Source organism: Nannospalax galili, unplaced genomic scaffold (assembly GCF_000622305.1).
Source record: "Nannospalax galili isolate Female #2095 unplaced genomic scaffold, S.galili_v1.0 scaffold768, whole genome shotgun sequence".
Classification (NCBI taxonomy): domain Eukaryota; kingdom Metazoa; phylum Chordata; class Mammalia; order Rodentia; family Spalacidae; genus Nannospalax; species Nannospalax galili.
Genome location: NW_008360317.1, coordinates 3,548,238 through 3,570,845, shown reverse-complemented (window position 1 = coordinate 3,570,845; position 22,608 = coordinate 3,548,238). Strand labels below are relative to the sequence as shown.

Here is a 22,608-nt window from a genome sequence, read left to right as displayed (position 1 = left end):
GCAAGAAGTGATTATAATAGCAGATGAAAACCCCCAGTGCTGACTCTTGCTCTGTCTTCCCGAGACATGGGAACGTCCTCCCAGAGAAACTCTTGCCTCAGGCTCCTCACCAGAAAAGCATCTCTTGGAGACCTCAAAGAAGGCTTGTTAAATGACACCCAACGAAAACCCCCAGTGCTGACTCTCGCCATGTCTTACAGGTTTCTGCCTAGAAATCAAATTGGTTTTGTTCCAGAGAAGACATTTTCTTCATTAAAAAATTTAGGAGAACTGTAAGTAGCATCGTCTACTAGGAAGAATATGATTGCTTTCTTCCAAGATTCTCAATTCAAATGACTAGTGAGACTGTTTATCCACTAGCAGCAATCAAACTTCTGTAGCCTATTGGATATTAAAAACCAATTAAGGAAGCCGGCATTATCCTAAAGTCAAAGCACATTAAAATTATATGATGGAATTAATAGGGAGCTAACCTACCCTACTTTCTCTACCTATTTCGTTTGGTCAATTTCATGTATATGTGTGTTGGGGAACAAGTCAGTTTTCCATGGCTTCTTAAATATGAGGCTTGTTTATCTCTAATAGTTGGTATGGTTAAGGCTCAAGAAATGCTTGCTGAATGAATAGTGAACTGATTGAAGTGATGGTAACTGATTATATCTGAACATAGGAATAAAAATTCTTATCTCTTGAGAATTATGACTTCTATAGCAGGCAAAGCAAACACATGTACAATGTGGAGAGGCTTGTTGAGAAATACTCAAGACAATTCACGTAATTTTTCCTTGTTCGATGCATGTTTTGTAGATTTAAGATTTCAAAAACATTTGTTTAGTTATTAATTCATTGATGCCCAGAGAACTGCATCATTGGAAGTTAAATTATATCTATTACCTTATAGACAGGCCAACTCACCTTCTGATTGGGACCTCAAAAGAGAAATTGATGTCTTAAACAACTTTTCCTCCATTCTTTATACCTGGGTCTTAAGGGACAGAGGATAATGTCTCAATAAAAGCAATTTTAAAGTAATTATGATTATTCACTATAATTAATGAGTATTATAAATAAAATTCACACATATTTTAAGTGACTTGCATATGCAGTATTCTGCACTTGAACTTAAAATATGATCCTTTTTGTAGCAAACAGTTGAAGGCAACATATTTAGAAGTGACTTTCTTGGAGGCCCATTCCTGGTCAGACTCTGAAGAAAGGATATGAATTTGGATTACAAAATGGGGAAGGGCAGTAGCCTGGGACAAACCAGGGGCTTATTTTATACATAAGCTTAAGGAAACACATTCTGGATTTTTTTTCCTATCCCTCTTCTCATTCTACACGTAGATAGAACCTCACTTCCAAAGTGGGAGTGGGGAGCCATTTAAGAAATAGTAGTTTGAGGGGCTGGAGAGAAGGTTCAGCAGTTAAGAACACTGACTATTCTTGCAGAAGACCTGGGTTCGAATCCCAGCACCCACATGGCAGCTAACAACTGTCCGTAACTCCAGTTCCAGGGGATCCTACAGCCTCTCTGTCCTCTGCGGGCATTGCACGACATGGGAGCCCTTACCTACATGCAGGCAATACACGCATACACATAATATAATAAATAAATTTTTTTTAAAAAAATACTAACTTTCTGAGAAAAAAAGGGAAATAGTAGTTTGAAAATCTGGGCCTCGCGATGCACACCTATAATCTCAAAACTTCTGAGATGAAAGCAAGAGAATCAAGTATTCAAGGTCTGACTCACCTACATAGGAAGCTCAAGGTCAGCCTAGGCAACATGAGACTCTGTCTGAAGAGGAAGTGGGAAGGGCTAGCTTGTGATTTTTAAAACCACTAGAAATCTGTTTCTGGATTTCTCATAGCTATTTGGGGCTAAGTGGGTTGGAATGGATTACTGGTGGTTTTCAAAATGACAAGTTAGCCTCTCTCTCTCTCTCTCTCTCTCTCTCTCTCTCTCTCTCTCTCTCCTTTTCTTTTCTTTCTCATTCCCCCTCTTGCTCTTTAGACAGGGTCTCATGTAACCCAGGCTGATCTCAAACTCACTATGTAGACCAGGCTAACCTCAAACTTACAGAGATCTGCCTGCCCCTGCCTCCCAAGTGCTGGAATTAAAAACATCTACCACCATTCCTGGCACGTTTTATTCTTAATTAGACAATTGTATGTGAGTTTCACCTTTAACAGGTTCTCCAGCTCAGAAAGATGTTATAGAATCTCTACAGATTCATGACTTCAATTCCAACAGCTCTCTGCCACATTCTGTAGAGTCACTTCCCTATGATTCTTTCTAGATTGGACAGTGTTATTATATTTAATTATAAATACTGGATTTGTTCTGCAAAACAGTACAGTAGAAGAATGTGCTTAATTAGTACATTATTAATACATGTATTAAAAAGAATGCATTTAAATCACTGGAATGTGTGGATCAGCGGCAGAGCGAGTCACCAGTGGTTCAATCCCTGACAACAGCAATATATATAAATATATATATATTATTTCATAAATGTATCCACTCAAGATTGTCCTGAGTAGATACTGAGTAGCCAACACTAACCTAATTGGAATGCAAAATAAATAGAAGCAAGACTTGACCTCAAAAAGATTAGCTGGATAAACATCTAGGGAACGAGTAGGCCGTGTATATAATAGAAGAGTACAAAGAGTGCCTCAAACAGGAAATTAATCAGAGATACCAAAGCCAGAATGTGTTGGCCAAGGGGTGAGAGGAAATTCCAGATAGGAACTGGATGAGCACAATGCCACATTGTCTGCAAGTGATGGAAAACAAACCCCTCTGCTGACTCAAGTGGTCTTGTGTAACAAGTTATCAGGTTGGTTAAATTGGATTCACATTTTCTGTTGCATCAAATGGGAAGGTAGTAATTGTTCCCAGTATGATTGCTTTGGGTTTTTACTGTTATCAACAGGGATCTATCTAACAATGCGATAACGACACTGCCGGCTCACCTTTTCAATGACCTGCAGCTTCTACAAAAACTGTAAGTTCTCCCCTCATCATCAGATTTTAATAGCGACATCTTAGCCTTCCAAAATAATAACAGCCATGCTTATCCCTCCTTCCTCTAATGGAAAAAAGGAACCTGTCGTCCAATCCTCTCTTGTATCTTCACAAGAACCAGTTTGGAAGTCTTAAACAACTTCAGTCTCTGTAAGTAAAGCATCATGATTGTGGCAATGGGGATTCTTTTGCTTAGTGACATATTTGTTTCTAACCAGGTGTCTCTCACACTGGAGCAGGCATCCTCAGGCAATCCTGACCACCATTGTGGCTGCCAATCATGAACTAATTCATAACAAAGCTGCTTTTATGACCATTTAGTTACGTGAAAACCACATCTGTGTCTAAAGCTATGTACACATCCTTCCTAAAATCTGGCTCACATGGAAACATCTAATCCCATAATCTTCACAAATAATTAAATTTTTAATAATTTTGTTTCTAAAATATTGGCAAAAATAAATGTAAAACTTGCTTTATATTTCCCTTTCCCCTTTCTTGAGAGAAATTTCATGATAACCGTTTCTTTTTACTTTTTAATAAGTGAAAAATATGCAAAAATATGGATGTTCAATCAGTTGGTGTTGCTTAGTATCTTAACCTATCTTTAACCTATTATGTGCTTTTTTAAGATTTATTAGTTTTTGTTCATACATCTGTGTGTCTGTATGCAGGTATGTGCACATCCCTATGTAGGCCAAGAGAGGGCAGCAGATCTCCCTAAAACTGGAGTTAGAAGTAGTTGTGAGCTGCCATAAATGGGTGCTGGGAACCAAACTCAGGTCCTTGGAAAGAGTAGCAAGTGCTCTTAAACACTCCAGCCATCTCTCCAGTCCTAACCTATTGTTGTTAAACATAAGAACAGACCAGGATATGAACTTGGTTTTTCTCTTCACTCTGCATACTGCATTCCTGAAAGTCAAAATAGCAAGCCACCTTATGTATGATGCTTTCTGAAATAATAACTATTCCCTTGTTCTTTCTTCACACTTTCATTTCTTTATTGTCTAATTTCTTTTTTCTGAGATTCACTGGCACATTTATTTATTCCACAAACATTTATTGGACATGAACGTATGCATCGCACTGCCTTATACATTTAAGGTATAATGACTCTAATCTAGAATTTTATAGAGCATTAGTCAAATAATCACACCATTCACATAAAATGTAGATGGTGTATGTCAAAGAGAAAGCTGAAGGACAAATGAAAGACTCGGAGGAACTTTTTTTTTTTAACTTGGCAAGGCAGATTTTACTTTTGCTAAAGGATGGCCTGCGTGATCAGTCAGATCCAGCAAGAACACGCTGAACCCAGAAGCTTGAGGGGCTTTTATCCCTAACGTAAGAGACCCGTGTCCTTCCCCATTGGTTGGGGTCTGATTTCACAGTCTTTCCCAGTTGGCTAGTTTAAAGAATCTTTGGGAAGGGAAAAGAGCTCCATTATTCCAGGCCATCAGGCTCAGGAATGCATCGGGGCCTTTTCCTAAACAAGTTTTACAGGATGTAGTGTAATTAAAAGATTAGAATTCCTTGTCATAAGCCAAGTTTCAAGGTTTACAGAGTTTGAAAAAAAAAAAAAAGACTAATATATACTGTTTCTTACAAATAAGGAGGGACTTTTAACAAAAAAAAGATTAGAATTCTTTGTCATAAACCAAGTTTCAGAGTTTGAAAAAAAAAAAAAAAAGACTAATATATACTGTTTCTTACAAATAAGGAGGGACTTTTAAAAAGGACTCAGTGTTTTCCCAGAGGGACCATGTAATGATTTAGTGGGATTTGACCCTCTTTAAGTTTCACTTCTAATGTCTAGAGAGCAAGGGTATTCCTCCTCCATGAAAGATCCACTGGGCCACGGAAACTCAAATCATATTGCAAAATCCTTATTCAGATCAGCCAAAAATAAACTGTAAAAACCAGGCATGTTTCAAATTAACTATTAAAAGCAAAATGATTCCATTATTTTAGATTGCCTTCTCTCTTTCTGCCTCCTAAGAACATGACAGCTCTTCATTCTTGAAGAGGTCATAAAAACCCACATTTTTTAGAAGCTGCTGGATAAATTCAGAGTGCAGGGGTGATCAATGGAGCCCTTTAAGAATATCTTACACAGCTTGGAAGGATTGCAGGAATCATGTTTCCCACTAAGTTCTGAGAAAACGATTGTTCTGAACAGTGTTGAATGACTGCTCCCCCTAATACCTCTGTGATTCCACTCTAAAAGACACAGAGACCAGAAAGAAGTAAATATTTACCTTTAGATCCCATTGGATGATGTTTTCAGGTTGGAAGTACCAGCTCCTGGATAAAACCCAGGAACTTCCAAGGCAGTGTTGATTAAATCAAAGTGTGGAACAACTTTATAGTCATATAAGACACCATGGCCATTTGTTCATTCATTTATTTATTTATTCATTTATTTATGCTGTTCTGGGGATGGAACCCAAAGTTTTGTGTTTATTGGTCAAACATTCAACCACTGACACCCAGACACTTGCCATTTTGAAGTCAAAATATTGTATTAGAACATAATTCTTTATTTAAGCTCCAACTTACTGAAGATTTAAATGTTAATGATAATTTTCTAAGAAAGTATACTATAAAATTTTTATCCATGTTTGAATCGGTAACATAAAACCTTGAAGCATCATATTTAAAACATTAACAGAAAATGAAATATCTCAAAGTTTTACCCTAAAAACATTAAACCTATTATATATATTTTCCAGAGACCTGGAAAGGATAGAGATTCCAAATATAAATATAAGAATGTTTCAGCCCATGAAGAATCTTTCTCACATGTATGTATTTATGTATGTATGTATGTATGTATGTATGAAGGAATGGAGACAAAAGGGCATGATGAACTCGTGCCAACTGTCTAATTATCACTGCAATGTGTTTTTATGCAACGAAAGTCTTTTTTATTGAGAACTTTTTAATTTTGTCACCTTTGGTCCCTGTTCAAATAGAGTTCAATATTATGATGTGCCGACATGAATGACCCTTCTCTCTGGAAACACGCTGTTTATCCAATTGAGGCCCAATAAGAGATCAGGGTACCAGAATGCCACATATTACACCAGATGAAGTCACTGGCTAAATGGTACTCAGGAGACCTGGAAACATTAATTCACTTCACATGACTGAGCAGTCGGCTGCTCTAAGAGTTGAGCTATATAGATTCCAGGTGTTGTTTCTGTTACTAAGTGCACTACAAAATGGAGGTAATTAATCTTTATCGTAGTTTCTGTTAAGTCACTTTAATATACTTGGCTAAAGTGCACTGTGTAAGTTGTGTTAATATATGTGTTTTTAACATGATCATTTCTTTATCAACTGTATATAATCTATGTGTTCATCATCTCAAATTAACCATTGTCATCCACAAAAATAGGGAGAAATCGATGTAAGATCCCAAGTTGGGTGCAGCCAGTCGATGAAAGTGTTGATGAGAAGGTGCTCTTTGGGGGAGAACATTGTGTTTATGTCTGTGCAGGAGACATGATGCCTAAAGACAGGTGTTTGATGCATATCCATGTGCTTTTGTTCATTTCTCTTTCTGTGGCACCATTAGATAAATATTTAATGAGTCTATCGTTTACTTGCTGCAGGCAGAAGGTGAGTTCTTCTTAGAATAGAGAAGCCCAGTCTTTTCAAAATTTGATGGAGAAGCTGCTGCTTTCAATACAAATCCAAAGTGAAGGTCAGGAAGGCATCAACAACCAACAGAAAACATGTTAGCTTAGGTGCCTCCCTGATAAATGACAGACTTCTTTCTCCTTCCTCTTACTTAGTGAAGCACTCCCACCTCATCACCCCACCCCTCCCACATGCCACTGGTTGCAATGGAAGAGCCAAGATGGCTCTATCTAAAGACAATGATCATAATGGAATCCTAAAAGAGCCCAGAAGTCAAGCCAAGTTTGTGCCAGGAACTCCAGGGATGAAAAAGAAAACAATAAAGTCATTTGTCAAATCCTTTAATCGGATGCTAAATGTCAGGGAGCTGGACTGTAAGCTCCTTGAGGTAGAATTTGCCTCCATCTCTAACACACCCAGCGCTCAGTGTCCATCATCTAATTGCTGATCTGATAAATATTTTTTGAGTCCTTAGCATGTGCTAGGCACTTTTCTAGATGCTGGCAACATAATGATGAACAAGAGGGAGAATGTCCCATGGAGATTACATTTCACTTTGAAATAAGAGTAAATGAGCCAATTAATAATTGGCTATTAAATTTCATGAAGATAAGTAAAAGGATAAATGCAGGATTTGGATAGTCAGTGATGTGGCATTTGAGCAGACCTGAACACATCCAAACAGAAAAATAAAACCAAGACTCTCAGAAGGGAACAGGCCTGGTTTGTGTGGGGATTCAAAGGTCATCAGAAGATCATTGGGTGGAAGGCAGTCAAGCAGCTTGGGATAGTCAGGCATGCAATCATAGGAAGGCACCACACGGTGGCACAGACTTAACTTGCTGGTGTAGAAGCTGAATTAGGAGATGGCAAAAGTATATTCAACTGAAAGCCAAGAGCAGAGCAATGAACTGTAAGACACAGTAAAAGAGTGAAAATAAAATGGGCTCAATGGGAGACAATCGCAACAAATAAGTTAAGGGATGGTCATAAGCCAAATGGTCTGGCCCATTCCAACCTTCAAGATTCCCCACGACCAGACTACAAATGCATTGACCACGAAAAAACCTGTATTTCCCTCTAGAATTGAAGTCCTTCCCAACTGTGATAAGAAGTCTGTGTTTCCGGTGACTGCTTTTCCTTCCAGCTCCAGTGAGACTGAATTCTCCTAGTCTCAGATTCTCCCCTTCTGCCACCATCAAGGAAAAGAAGGCTAGACGTTAATGTCAGCCAATGATATTTTAAATGAGTTACAATAGTTCCTTATAATGCAAGCCTCAGATGTTGGCTAGAGGTCAGTTCTGTGGTGGTAATCTGCTTTCTGTGATACCCAAGGAGAGACTAATCCAATATGACTGGGGATGAAAGTAGAGCCCTGAGAGTTCAAATCCCCATGGTCCCCTGGTTCTCTCCAGTCACCACTACTGAAGGTCTGGGTCCTCTAAAGTACTCATCTTTCAGAGAACACAACCTAGACTCACAAATTACTTTAAAAACTCCCTAGTTATATCATCACCTCGAACCAAAACAAACCTATCGAAGTCCCAAACCCGCCATACAGTTGCATCCTAGCAGGACTACAGCTGTAATTCTTGAATCATTGCTGTAAAGTGACTGTGTTTTTCCCCCCTTTGACTTTAGTTATTTCAAAAACTTTCGATACTGCTCCTATGCTCCCAATGTCCGAATATGTATGCCCTCGACTGACGGTATTTCTTCATTTGAGGACCTCTTGGCTAACAGTATCCTCAGAGTGTTTGTCTGGGTTATAGCTTTCGTTACAAGCTTTGGAAATCTCGTTGTCATTGGCATGAGATCTCTCATTAAAGCTGAAAATACAACTCACGCTATGTCCATCAAAATCCTTTGTTGTAAGTATGTTTCCTGTGTAAATAGAATATCTTCTATGAGTTATTATATTTATATATCTCTATATATCTTTTGTGTATATATTACATGCAGGCCTTCAATAATATCTTTTCATATGAATTACTTTTGGTGGGTGAACTTCATTTTATAGGTGTGAATGCACTGCCCTTTATGATTATATGTTCCCAATGAAACACAGCCCTGCAGTTGTGTCCTAGAATTGAAATCACAGGCTGATGAGTGAGGAATGGGTGATGGAGATTTTTATGACTTATAAACTGAACATGATGGACTTCCGTTATAAAACCACTCATGCACCATAAGCTTAGAAAGTGACTCTATTAACTATCCAAGTAACACATTAGGATTAAATGCTAGCTATTCCTTTGACTCTTTTTAATTAAACATGGTATAGTGCTTCTGAAATAATGCAAATGTTGAAGTCCATAGGTTCTTTGGTAATCTAGTGGGTAGTTGTATCAGTTCATTTAATCCGGAAGGAAGGCTATAGAAAAGTAAAAATACAGATGCTAAGAACAACCAAAATAACATGGATTCGCCCGCAGGTGCGGACTGCCTGATGGGGGTGTACCTGTTCTCCGTGGGCTTTTTCGACATAAAGTACCGAGGGCAGTATCAGAAGTACGCACTGCTGTGGATGGAGAGCGTGCCCTGCCGCCTCATGGGCTCCCTGGCCATGCTGTCCACCGAGGTCTCCGTGCTACTGCTGACCTTCCTCACGGTGGAGAAGTTCTTCGTCATCGTCTTCCCCTTCAGCAACATTCGTCTTGGGAAGCGCCAGACCGCCGCCATCCTCTCCTGCATCTGGGTGGCGGGATTTCTAATAGCTGCACTCCCCTTTATGAGTGAGAATTATTTTGGCAACTTTTATGGGAAAAACGGAGTATGCTTCCCACTTCATTACGACCAAACGGAAGATACTGGAAGCAGAGGGTATTCGCTCGGAATTTTCCTAGGTAAATTCCATTTTTCATTCCCTGGAGAAACAGCGTTTGTATAGAAATGCTATAGACCAGCGAAGGTAGATCTGTCCGTTCAGAAAGCAAATAAACGTTATCATATCTGTGTTCTTGCTAAAGAAGTTTTTGTTGTGCATTTGTAGACGTTTTTATTAAACTTTTTTATTGTAGAGATTCAGCGTGGAAAACAAAAACGGGCCTGTCAGGATGGTGAGCGAAAAACAATTACTGCCCTTGCTTTCCTTTTGCCTTGTGCTCATAGCTCAAAGAATTCTAGTTTAGTGCCCAGGCCTGAAACCCTACCACAGCCTAGTCCTTCTTTTAAACTATCTAGTTATGAGTTAAATAAATAATAATGAAAATCTGGAAGCTCACTAGTAGATTATTTGAATGGAAATACCAGATTCATTGCCTTTCATAAACACAGCTCTTAAGGCAGCAATGTTAGTGATGCTCAACGGGAATCCTTTTCCGCTTTCTTAATTCTCTCTGTATCTTTAGAAAGACCTTATATTTTCTGTTATAAATGAAAGGCAAATTTAGACTTTAAAGTTATATTTTTCTGTTGTGTAATGTCTTAGTTCTGCTTAACATTAAGGCCACTCCCGTGCCTTTTTTTTTATTGAAGCATTTTATCCTTTCCCCTCATCCTCACTGTCAACAAGCTCTATGGTGCTTTCTTCTTCAGATAACTTTCCTCTGACTCATGTTCTTCCTGATGTCCATCCACTGTTTGTGCCTTAGTCTGAAGCCTTGCTCCCTCTACTCTGAATTCTAACCTTACCCCGTACTGGCCCTTTGCCATCATAGTCTTCCCCTCCCCTTTTATCTGTGCTCAATCCCTGTTAGAACTTCCCTGATTAGCAAAGCAGCTACATAGATCTCCACTCAGACACCTTCAGTGGCCCCCATACTACTTTCAAGGTCAAGTTTAAATGAGTCAGTTAAAGCTCATCCTGATGTGGCTCTGACCTTTGTTCCCAGTTTTCCAGCTATTCCTTCTCTATCTCCTCTGAAAAGCAATGCTCTTCATCTACACCGTTTTGATAACGATGCTCACACACTGCTCTGTGTGGTAGCTGTGTGTTCTTAAGTATGCTCCTCCTGCCCCATTCCTTCATGGTTCCTAGCCTAGGTATACTTCATAGAGACCTCCTTCATGTATGTTCATGCATAAACACATGTACATACACATTACACAAGTACTGAGCCAAGGATTTATTTAGCACTTTCCATGGACTGTGCACTATATTCAGAACTAAAGATATACTAGATTCAGCCCTCACAGACCTTGCAGAAAGCAGGATGCAGACCAACAAGTGCATCCTTAGAAAACAGGCTGATAAGCACCATAATAGAAGATTACAGGATGTTCTAGGAGCCCTACATCTGAGGACCAGGGAAGGCTTCTCAGGAGAATTGGAGCTGGAAGGATTAGGAGGCATAGCCAAGTGAAGGCAGAGAATGGTGGGGGCAGGGGCTGTATTCCAGAGAAAGACAATGGCTTCCAAGGCCCCAAACCAAGAAAGAGGTCCAGCTGAAGGACTAAAGAAGTTTGACGTGGCTGAATCTTACAGTTAAGTCATGAGGATAAGCACCTGTGATCTATAACAGAGAGAAATATGGATGTGACATTTGTGTACATATACATACCACTACCACCACCATCTGTATATGATTTGCATGTGATCAGCCTCCTAGAGGTCTAAATAAAGTTCTTTTTTCTGCTTGAAGAATATAGGAATATACAATTTTAAATTAATTTTTACTTGAGAACAGATTTAGATTTAGAGAAAATTTTCAATAGTGGTTTGCCTCATCTACACTTCCCCATTGCAGCATGTTTACAGTGTACCTTTCATCCTTTCTGTAAATTTGTTTTCAGAATTTGGGCAGAGGAGAATTTTCTAACAGAATCATTTTCTTTTATGCCAAGCTAAACATCCTGACAAGAGGCCTAAGAAAAACCTGTGCTCTAAAATTCTATTGTATAGCAATATAGTAAGATTCCATGACATATGAAATTATTTGGATAAAAAAATTGTCTTGAATTTATTGGGCTGGAGAGATGGCTCCATAGTTAAGAACACTGGCTGCTCTTGCATATGACCCGGGTTGATTCCCAGGGCCCACATGATGGCTAACAACCATCCATAACTCTAGTTCCAGGGGATCCAACACCTTCTTCTGACTTCCAGGAGTATTGTATGACACGGGTGCATTTGTATGCATGTATGTAATACACTCATACACATAAAATAAAATAAAAATAAATAAAATTTTAAGTGTCTTGAATTTATAGTATTTTGTTGAGCTATCACCAGTCTTACAGAGAGTCTAGGTTCAGATTAAGACTTTTTTAAACAACTCAAAATATGTTCAACTTATTATAAGGAATAAGCTAATCATTGTTTTAGATTTTTATTACAGGAAAGTAAAGCAAGCTAAAGGAACAACAAATCTCCATTATAAGGGATAATGATATTTGTGAATATATTTAGCCCTGAAAGAATAATTCATTAGCCAAATTTTTAGCATTTTTTTATTTCCTTTTCTAAATTGAGTCTAAAGTGTTCTGAATCATGGGGCTGGAGAGATGGCTCAGCAGTTAAGAACACTGGCTGTTCTTGCAGAAGACCCGGGTTTGAATCCCAGGGCCCACATGGTCGCTAACAACTGTCCATAACTCCAGTTCCAGGGGATCCAATGGCCTCTTCTGTTCTCCGTGGGCATTGCATGTCACGGATGCACTTACATACATGCAGGCAATACACTCATACACATAAAATAAAAAAAAATTTTTTAAAGAGTTCTGAATCATAAGTTTAAATTACTCTGAGCAACCTTACTAAAGTAAATAAAAACATATTTTTGTTTTATGTTTCATTTTTATTTAAAACCCAAAGCATGAGGAATAGTGTTTCTGAGGCCATTATATTCATGATAAAGTCTAAGATTGTTTATCTACATGTATACAATAAGGAGCTAAGATTGTATTTGTTTTTTGAACCATACATATATTTATAGTAATACCTTAAGGGCTGACTTTCCAGAGAGCTAAAAACAAAACTAATGAAAAAGGGGGGGGACGTTTTTCATGCTTTAGAAAAGGGTCTTGCTCCATAGTGTACCTAGATCTGAATTTCTGAGGTCTAATACTTCATAAAAGATCTATGTCTTTGAAATCTCTTTTTGAGGTTAAACAAAACCCAATTCTTTGATCTTATCTCTTTAAACTGAGGAAGTTTAAGTAAACACCACTGAGCTCATATGAAAGAGTGTTTCTGGAACGTACAGTGTTGGAGGCACCGTACTTAATATCCAAGAACCCCAATGTTTCCTTGCTGACTTTCAGATCTGAGGTACTAAGACGTGTGCTTTTCCCAACAGGTGTGAACTTGCTGGCTTTCCTCATCATTGTGTTTTCCTATATTACTATGTTCTACTCCATTCAGAAAACAGCCTTACAGACGGCAGAAGTGAGGAATCACATTGGGAATGATGTGGCTGTTGCAAACCGGTTCTTTTTTATAGTGTTCTCTGATGCCATCTGCTGGATTCCTGTGTTCATAGTTAAAATCCTTTCTCTCCTTCAAGTGGAAATACCAGGTCAGTCCCTTTTATTATTCCCAAGTACATTATGCCTTCTTGGGTCTTTTGTGTGACCAGTCCAAGGCCTAGGAGCATGTCTCACACACAGTAAATTCTCCATCAATACCTGTGGCGTCAATACAAAGAGTTCTTATCCTCCCCAGTGTTTAATAGTTAGTTTTCTATGGTAAAAACTGGGCAGTAGTACAACCCAGTGAAGAATAATAAAAGATGAGAACTAGGGAGGATGTAAGTCTAAGTTTCTTGCTTCTGCCTGAGCTGTAGAGTGGTTCTTAACCAAGTGTAGGAAAAATAAATAAATAAAGATATGTGTGCCCTGGTTCCACATAGACCTCTGGATTAGTTTCTTGGGGCCAAAACATACTGAAAGGTATTTTGCCAAATCTCCCTATGATTCTGATGCTCACACACCCAGACAGATCCACCAGCCCCTGTTCCATTGTCCTGGTCATGAAACAGCATACTGGGTCCTGAATTGCTAGGTGAGGCAGCCCATGGAAGTATGTCGTCCCAGCACACAGCCCAACTTCACAGAGAAAATCAGCTTTCATTGGTGAGGGTTTTATTCGAAGCCCTTTCCAGCTTCTGCAGTTATGTGAGACCTGTCAGATGCTACACTGTGCAGTGGCACACACAGCCACAGCTATCCCTATTGGTTTTATCTTCACCATCAAGCATGCGTGGCCTTCAAGCACGTGAGACCAGCAACTGAAAATCAAGGGAGAGCAAAGCTGAACACTTGGGAGCCTTTCCTGGCCTGGATAGCGAAAGCAGAAGCCATAATAATTTGTCAGATTACTGGAAGAGATCCATTTGAACACAAAGAGCAGAGTTAATTAAAGATTAATGACCACAGATGTTTCTTGAGTAATCTCCAATCTATGACTACTACCTGGACAGCTCAACTTTTACATCAGACCATTTCGAATTCAACAGGACCAATTTCTCCATTGGCTTCCATTACTCATGTAATAAAATCCAGACATAGGATTAACTTTGTACTACCTCTTACACTGTAGTAAGAGCCCACCCTCATGTCTTCTGGGATCCAAGCCCAATGGTTGGACTTTTTCTTTTGTATGTCTCTGATATGACACCAGCATCTGCTGAAGTTTTTCTCCCAACTCAAGTGAGGAGAGTCCAATCTATTAAACATACCTTCTATTCTTCAAGACTCAATACAAGTGCTCTCCCACTCCATGGTGCCGTTCCAGACCCCCACCAACCTACCTCCTCCAACCAAGTTGTTTAACTTCCATGATGTCTTGTTTCCAACTTGCTTGTTGATGCTCACTGGCATTGAGCTTCCTCAAGGTTATAAATTCCAGATGGTTTGGGATCATGTCTTATTCACCTCTGCATTTCCCACTGCACTTTTCGTGTACTGTTATTTAGTAAATGAAAAACCAGTTGCCATGCTGTGGGCTGCCCTAGGGTCATATAACAAGACCACATGAGGCAGCCAGAAAGTATGTGAGCTCCAAGAGGGAGCCTTTCTCAGTAAATCAGGGAAGCTCTGCTCACCTAGGAGTAGTGGGAAAGATGGAACACGTCTCCTTGACCCCCACCCCGTTCCTTTCTTCACCCCTGTAATGTACTTCCTACTCCAGATACTTAGCCTGGATGTAGACTGAGGCAAGAGTTTCCTCTTCATGTCCTGACCCAGTCACTGGTCCATTGAGGTAGCCTGGAGAGGGCACATCACTTCACTGAAACTCTTCCTAGACTGCTTTCAAATTGCTTCCATATTCTGAGTCGGTTAACTCCTTTTGGGTCTACTAGTTTCTAGGATCATGATAACAGAGTATCCCAGAACTTTCATTTTCTCACCAGTCTGGAGACATATGTCCAAGATCAAAGTATCCACAGGTTTGGTTTTTCCTGAGGCCTCTCAAATTGTCTTAAAGATAGCTGCCTTTTTGCTATGTCCTCACATGTGCTTTTCTCTATGTTCCCAGCTGGAGTATCTTTTCATGTGTCCAAATTTCCTCTTACAAAGACAGCAGTGGCACATGCCTTTAATCCCAGCACTCGAGGGGCAGAGGCAGGCAGATCTCTGTGAGTTCAAGGCCAGCCTGGTCTACATAGTGAGTTCCAGGACAGCTGAGGCTACAGGGAGACCCTGTCTCAAAAAGACAAAAAAATAAATAAATAAAAGACAGTAGTCAAATGAGAATAGGACCCACACCGATGACCTCATTTGAACTTACTCACTTCTTTAAAGGTTCTGTCTTCAAACTTAATCACAGTCAGAGGCACTAGGATTTCAGCATGACTCGGGCCCCAGCACTCTGATCTAGAATCAGGAAACATCTAGTGATGGGGCATTGGATAGCAGTAGAAGTAATCAGGATTCTAGGAGAGCATGAGACACTTTAGCTCATGACAAGTTTAATTATGACCTTGATGAAAGACACTAAAACAGGACAAAATGTCTTGTGTTCCCACAACTGGGCCATGTACTACATTTATCTTCAATGTCTGCATGTTTATCTGAAACATCTGGATGAACATAAAAGTCTTTATCACACGTGACAAAGCCTTTCTAACATGCACAGCTTCCCATGGCATTCTAGGAAATGCTATAGCCATTGACCTAAACCCACCCTGTCCATACCCTCTGAGACCTCATAATTCCATGGCACATCATTAATAGCACCTGAGGTCAGCCCAAAACATAATCCTGCATTCGCCTTCCTGCTTCAAAACTCAGCTGCTGATCTCAAATCACCAGGTCTCCCCAGGACTGGACAAGAACCTCAGCCAGAATGTGTATTCTGAATGGAATGCATGGGGCCCATTGGCTCTGCTCAATTAAAAGCAGCACTGTCTATCAGAGATTTCTTTCTGCCCATTGAGGTGGGATTACTGGTGACAACAGACAAAAGGCAAATCTGTTCTGTTCTTCGTCAGTCATTAACTGTTCAGACCACCTCTTTTATTCGTTTCAGAAGAAATAATATAAATTTTAATGAATCTGAAATAGGCTTAAGCGTAGTTTCCTTCCATTTTCTTTCCAGTTAAAAATAAAAAACAAAGAAGAGAAAATGGGATGAGAAAAAGAAAAAGCAAATATAGAGGAGAGGAAAGGGCTGGAAAGAGACAGCAGAGGGAAAGTCAGATAAGCTGGAAGGAGAAATGGAAAGAAGAGAAAAGATGAAAGTCTTTAAGGAGCAGAGCAAGCTCAAGAAAAGAAGAAAATGACAGTGGTTAAAGGATGAGAAAATTGCAGAGTTAGTGGACAAGGAGGGGCAGACCAAGGACAGTGAGAGAAAGTATCGTTGGCCACACTGTCCAGCTCTTTCCCCCAACCTGGGTTCTTTGAAATTGTGTTGCTATGGGAGGAGGCAACATTGTTGGGGTTGAGACTCTCAGGCATTAACATCAAAAAGGGATGCCCACGGAGCTCCAGATTCAGTGAAGTGAGCTATCCTCACTCAGACCCTTTTTACAGTGAAGAAAGGCAGTCTAGAGAGTACCATAGACCCAGCCATGGCCACATAACAAGAAGTGTCTTGCCAAGAAACAAAGAATCCTTAAAGGGGGAAGCAAAATGCAGGTCTTCACTTCTGGATTTCATTCTGACCCAACAAATGATACCCTCAGGAAGGGCCCTCTTCTTCCAAATTTCTCTTCACAAAGACCCTCATGTGACCTCGTTCTGGGAATATTCTATTAGTATGTGTAAGGTTATCCACAAAAGGGTGCATAGGGGAAAAGCTGCAGGAAGGAGCACATCCTTCTTTACAAAGTTTCCTCTTCAAATTTTCAGACCCCCAATAATAGAGTGCTAGGGCCCTGCGGCTCTCAGGGCAGGAGAGTGAGTCTGGATGACTGGATGGAGTTACTACCAAAGTCAGATCTGACTGCTGAACCAGAAGTTTCTCGGGACCTTCTTCTGTTGATTAAAGATTATTTCCTCATTTTTTTTGTTTTTCTAGAAATTAAGGCAATAAAACAAGAAAAATACCTTTTGTATAGAAAAATGTAGTTTACAAAGTGCTTTCAGCTTTGTTTCACAGCAATCTAAAATTAGTTACTGAAACTCAGAAAAGTTTAGTAAAACTTTGAATCCATAGCTCATAAATATTCTAGGTAATACCCTCATAAGTAGCATTAGCTGCAATGTGTAATGGGCATTTTATGTTTATTTATTAAATTTGTTTATTTATTTTTATGTATATGAGTGTTTTGTCTGCCTGTATGTAAGTGCACCATGTGCATGCAGTACCCACAGAGGCCAGAAGAGGGTGTTGGCTCCCCTGGAAATTGAGTTATAGATGATTGTTAGCTACCATGTGGGTTCTGGGAACTGAACCTGGTTCTCTGCAAGAACCTCCAGTGCTCTTAACCACTGAGCAATCTCTCCTGCCCCTTAATGTTTATTTATATCACTACCTTCCGTCCATGGATACAGCTCAGTGATAAGCACTTGCCTAGTATACTGGAGGCCCAGGATTCTGTCCACTGGAAAAGCAGTTTCACATTCTATCCCTTTTCACATTTTCTTTCTTTCTCCAGGCACAATCACTTCCTGGATAGTGATTTTCTTCCTTCCAATAAACAGCGCCTTGAATCCAATCCTCTACACTCTCACCACTACCTTGTTTAAGGACAAGTTGAAACAGCTGCTGCACAGACATCGGAGGAAATCAATTTTCAAAATTAAAAAGAAAAGTTTATCTACATCCTTTGTGTGGACAGATGACTCCTCCCTTAAACTTGGAGTTTTGAACAAAATAGCCCTTGGGGACAGTATAATGAAGCCAGTTTCTTCGTGATGGCTTTGAACCACTGAACTTTGGAGGTACTACCTAAACTAGGTACAGTTTGGGGAAGATGGCATCTAAGATCTGTTTCTTCTTGGCCAGCAGCCAGCCTTTCTGCACAAGGGACACAGTAGAATGGCTGCTGGCCCTGTATTCCAACAGTGGCTCTGCTACCTATCAACCATGTCGAGAACTGCACCAAAGACCTTTCCCCCTCACCCCCTTATGCCTGGCATGTACAAGTGAATCCATGTACAGTTGCTGACAAGCAGTTGATCTCCAGCTAGTCAGCACTGTTAGTCTACCCATGAACGCCCACATGTAGCCACTGCATGGCTTTCTTTTACATCGACATGCACTGTCCATGCATCTTATTCCAACGTGGTCATCGTGACACAACACCAACACCTCTTTCCTTGTGTTTTCAGTATCAAATAAAATCAACATCTTGGTGGTGGCTTGATAGCAAAGGATTTCTGAGTTTTCACCTGCCCAAAGTCCTACTTCTGCAGGCTGGTGGGATACCAACTTTAAATGCAGAACTTTAAACAATTTTGTTGCTTCTAATATGACAAGATGATCAGGAGGCACACTGTTGAAGCCTAGAACCACTTGCTTTCTTGGCTTTTATTTAAGCTTAGAAAAAGCTCAGAGATCCCAGGGAATAAAGGATAATTGGATGGTGACCCAAACTTCCAAAAACTATAATTATCAAGTAGTTTAGAGCAGTATTTCTATTGCTAATAAGTTGTTTTCTTTTTGTTTTTGGTTTTTTTTTTTTGAGACAGGGTCTCCCTGTAGCCCCAGCTGGCCTGGAACTCACTACATAGACCACACTACCTCAAACTCACAGAGATTCCCCCTGCCTCTGCCTCCCGAGTGTTGGGATTAAAGGCATGAGCCACCATGCCCAACTGTTGTTTTCATCTAATACACAAACAAGAAGTGGTAGAAAAGACTCAAGGAGAGTGGTTTAATTTGGAGCCCTTTACTTACTTGCACAAATTCTTATTTCCACACAAAAAACACCAGTAGCTTTGGATTTGTTTTTTAAATAAAAAATGCTTGTGAAGACCTGGACACTTACATGGAAAGTTTGTATGGGAAAAAAAATCAGATAAATAAATTTATATTTTGCATTTGTCTGAACGTTGTTTGATAAAGAACATATAGGGTTTGCTGACTGCTGAGCATACTTTTCCAGATAAAGAATATCACTAGGAAGCACAGCGTTTTGTCTCACAGGCAGGTCTTACATTTCTTTTCTTCTTCTCCATTTGTCAAAGCATGAAATACAAGTTAATTTATTATCCGTTTATTGCCTTTGTTCCTTTGAAGAGACAAAGTGCGAGCATCTGCCCAGCTCACCGTATCACCTTCTACTAGAATGATGGGACATCTACTACTAGACGGGATGCCTTTTATCCAGTTATATCCAGGAGACAACAAAAGCCTCAGAGTTTTAAGTGTCACAGTTATCCTGGTATTTTATGCTATCACTTAGTCACTAACTAAAATCACAGTGCAAGTTCCTTCATTTTGGTCAATACATTGTTTCCTTAAGTGAAATATTTGCATTAGAATTCTATAAATAACCTTCCAACCCATCACTAGGCTGCTTCATTCCTTTTGGTTTCAGACTCTTCTCTATCCTTTTTCTACAACCTGAGTCGCTTTACAACTGGGTCTCTAAACTCACTGATATTTTGTTAAAGTACTTTGCAAGTCTTTGATCACTCTTATGGTTTGTAGCTTAAATGTCCCCCAAAGGTTCGTGTGTTAAAGACTTGGTCCCCAGGTGATAGATAGTACTGTGAGTAGGTTGTGGAACCTTCTGGAAGTAGAACCTAGGTAAAGGAAGCTAAGTCACTGGGATGTGACCTTGAAAGAATATTGGTGCCCTGTCTGCTTTCTCACCTTTGCTCCCCAGTTGATGCAAGGTAAACAGGTTCTTCCCCCTGCCTTGATGGACTGTGCCACACAGGGCCAAGCCCCACTGATGAAACCTCTGAAACCTTGCACCCAAACCACTCTTTCCTTTTAGATGTTTACCTCGGATATTTGTCAGTGGTGGAAAGATGACTAACCCAGTCTCAGCATATATTTTTTTTCCTAATGCATGTTTCAATGGAAAGAACATACAGACTAGACACTAAGCCCTCAATATTTCCATTTTGACAAAAAAAAAATCTTTGTCCATGGCCTGTGATCCAGGTATCTGAGAGCCATCAGTCATTAACGTTCACACTGTTATTCTCAAGTGGTAGGCATGAGAAGCATAAAACAGAGGCTTCTGGGATGTTGGTTGCTTTATGGGAAACAAAAAAGTATGTATTAGTTGGTAACTTGACAACAGATAGTGTAATGTTGAAATCTGATAGGTCAGTGATTTACAGTCTTACTCTATACTGCCTTACAGAAGGAAAACCATTACAAGTATGTATGCTTTTAGAAAATAATGATCTTTTATCTGGATTGAATGAGACCTTTTTGTTAGGTCAAGCATGTTTTTTAAAACCAGTATTTCTATGTGGCTGTAAAAATACCATCTGAATTCATGAATCCTTTTCTTTGACAATATGAATATCAAGTAGATGGTACTCCACCTCTGAGTGGGAGAGGGTCAGGCAAGCCAACTACTCCACATCTTCACAATGCATCTGTGTGTGCCTGACATAGTGTATCTTGGAAAGAAAAAGATACTCTTATGTGTGTGTGTGTGTGAGAGAGAGAGAGAGAGAGAGAGAGAGAGAGAGAGAGAGTCTCCCTATAGCGCCAGCTGACCTGGAACTCGCTAAGTAGACCAGATTGGTCTTGAACTCACAGAGATCTGCCTGCCTCTGCCTCCCTAGTGCTGGGACTAATGACATGTGCCACCATGCCTAGCCTGGAAAAAGATACTCTTAAAGTCAACTGGGGGCCTCAGATGAGAGTCCAGAAAGAGTATATGGATTATTTGTATTAAATATAGTTAAGCTTATTTACATAATTTTGTTTCATTCTTAGCTCTCAATTCTTTTTACTATCAGAATAGTTTTTTTCTAAATTACTGGGGAACCAATAACATTTCACTGCTTAGCAATCTCTTTACTAGGTGCTATGGATCTGTGGAGCTTGATTCAGTGACTCTGCTGTGGAAATCAAAACCCTTTCCTACTACAGGTAAAGCATAAGTAGGGCAAACAAATCCAGGGTCAAAAGTCAGGGGAATAAAAACACAGTGTCACTTCAACTATCTACTACTGATATGACCTCAAAGAAATTTCTTTGGATTTTCCTTTTTTGATAATTTGAGTTTCTTTGAAACTGTATTACATAAACATATTAGCTTACTTTTCTGTTAAGATCTATTATGTGTCTTAAGATAAAGCCATATGCTGACTATCCAAGTGTTAAGCATGTAAAAATTTACATCAAGTACAAAGATAACTCAATTCTTCACTTCCTGGCACTATTTCACACTTTTCAGAAAAAATTAAATCCAGCCCTGCAATTACAGATACTTAGATGCAGAGGAAGGAGGGCAATGAGTTTCAGGCCAGACTGGACAATTTACAAGACTATTTTTTGTTTTGTTTTTGCAGTATTGGGGTTCAAACCCAGGACTGTGAACGTGCTGGGCAAGCACTGTCCCACTGAATTACATCCTCAGACCTTGACACTTATCTATAAATTCCATTGACAAACTTCACCACCATTTTGTGTAAATTTCTACCCTCTGTGCTGAGAAGCATCTGCATTCACAGTATCTAAAGGCAATGCATTAGCTGTGTGTGGTGGCTCACTCTTGCAAGCCCAACACTGCGAGAATGAAGCAGGAGGATTGGAGCCCAGTCTGAGCTACATAGAAAGACTTTGTCTCAAAAAATGCTATACTGTTATATATTTAATTGATGGGTTTAAGACCTACATAACTATTTGTCTGGACTTCCTCAACAAGATAGAAAATTCTTAACTTTAAAATACAAGTCCTGGGGCTGGAGAGATGGCTCAGCTTGGTTGAAACAATGCATTTTATTGCAGTTACTTACAGCATGGGAGATGGTTCATGAAAGCAGGAAACCTAGAATGCACTACGCAACTTGAAGGTACCTCAACAGGTTGGAGAATCCTTCCCAGGTGGCTCGGTTGATGTGAGCCTCTTCAGGGCAGCTCAGCCAGTCTGCAAAGATCCTCTTTCCAATTTCTTAATGTAAAAATTCATAGCTATAAACTTTCCTCTTTGGATCAGCTTATCTGTGTCCCAACAGTTCTAACAATTAACTTTCACTTTCATTTGATTCTAAGGTACTTTTTTATTTCCTCTCTCAATGACGCATTGCTCATTCAACACTGTGTGCTTTCTATAGTTTCTCTTGCTCTTGATTTCTCATTTTATCCCATTATGATCTGATATCATAAGAAACTGTTATTTTGTATTTGGTAAGACTTAATTTGAGGCATGGAATTTATCCATTTAGAGAAAGTCCCATGGGCTGTTGAGAAGAATGTGTATTCTCTATTGGGTGGAATATTCTATAGGTGTATGTTAGGTTCATTTGATCTATGGCAGAGTTTGATTCTGAAGTTTCTTTGATAATTTTTATTTTGAATTATCTACCTAAAAAATGAGAGATGAGTGGATATAAAAATCACTCACTATAATTGTATCAGAACCTGCCTGACATTTTATGCCCATTAGTGTTTATTTTATGAAGCT

General features: G+C 39.5%; 1 protein-coding gene across 1 annotated transcript in view; it reads left to right on the top strand.

The window, feature by feature from the left end:
- Rxfp2 (relaxin family peptide receptor 2) overlaps window positions 1–18,651 on the top strand; it is a 62,037-nt gene extending 43,386 nt beyond the window's left edge. Inside the window, exons 11-18 of the mRNA XM_008825035.3 lie at window positions 201–272; window positions 2,943–3,014; window positions 3,113–3,184; window positions 5,767–5,838; window positions 8,321–8,550; window positions 9,115–9,525; window positions 12,919–13,137; window positions 17,662–18,651. Of these exons, the coding sequence (XP_008823257.1) occupies window positions 201–272; window positions 2,943–3,014; window positions 3,113–3,184; window positions 5,767–5,838; window positions 8,321–8,550; window positions 9,115–9,525; window positions 12,919–13,137; window positions 17,662–17,921 (1,408 nt within the window). The 3' untranslated portion in view covers window positions 17,922–18,651. The remainder of the gene's footprint in view (window positions 1–200; window positions 273–2,942; window positions 3,015–3,112; window positions 3,185–5,766; window positions 5,839–8,320; window positions 8,551–9,114; window positions 9,526–12,918; window positions 13,138–17,661) is intronic.
- The last annotated feature ends 3,957 nt before the right edge of the window (window positions 18,652–22,608 follow it).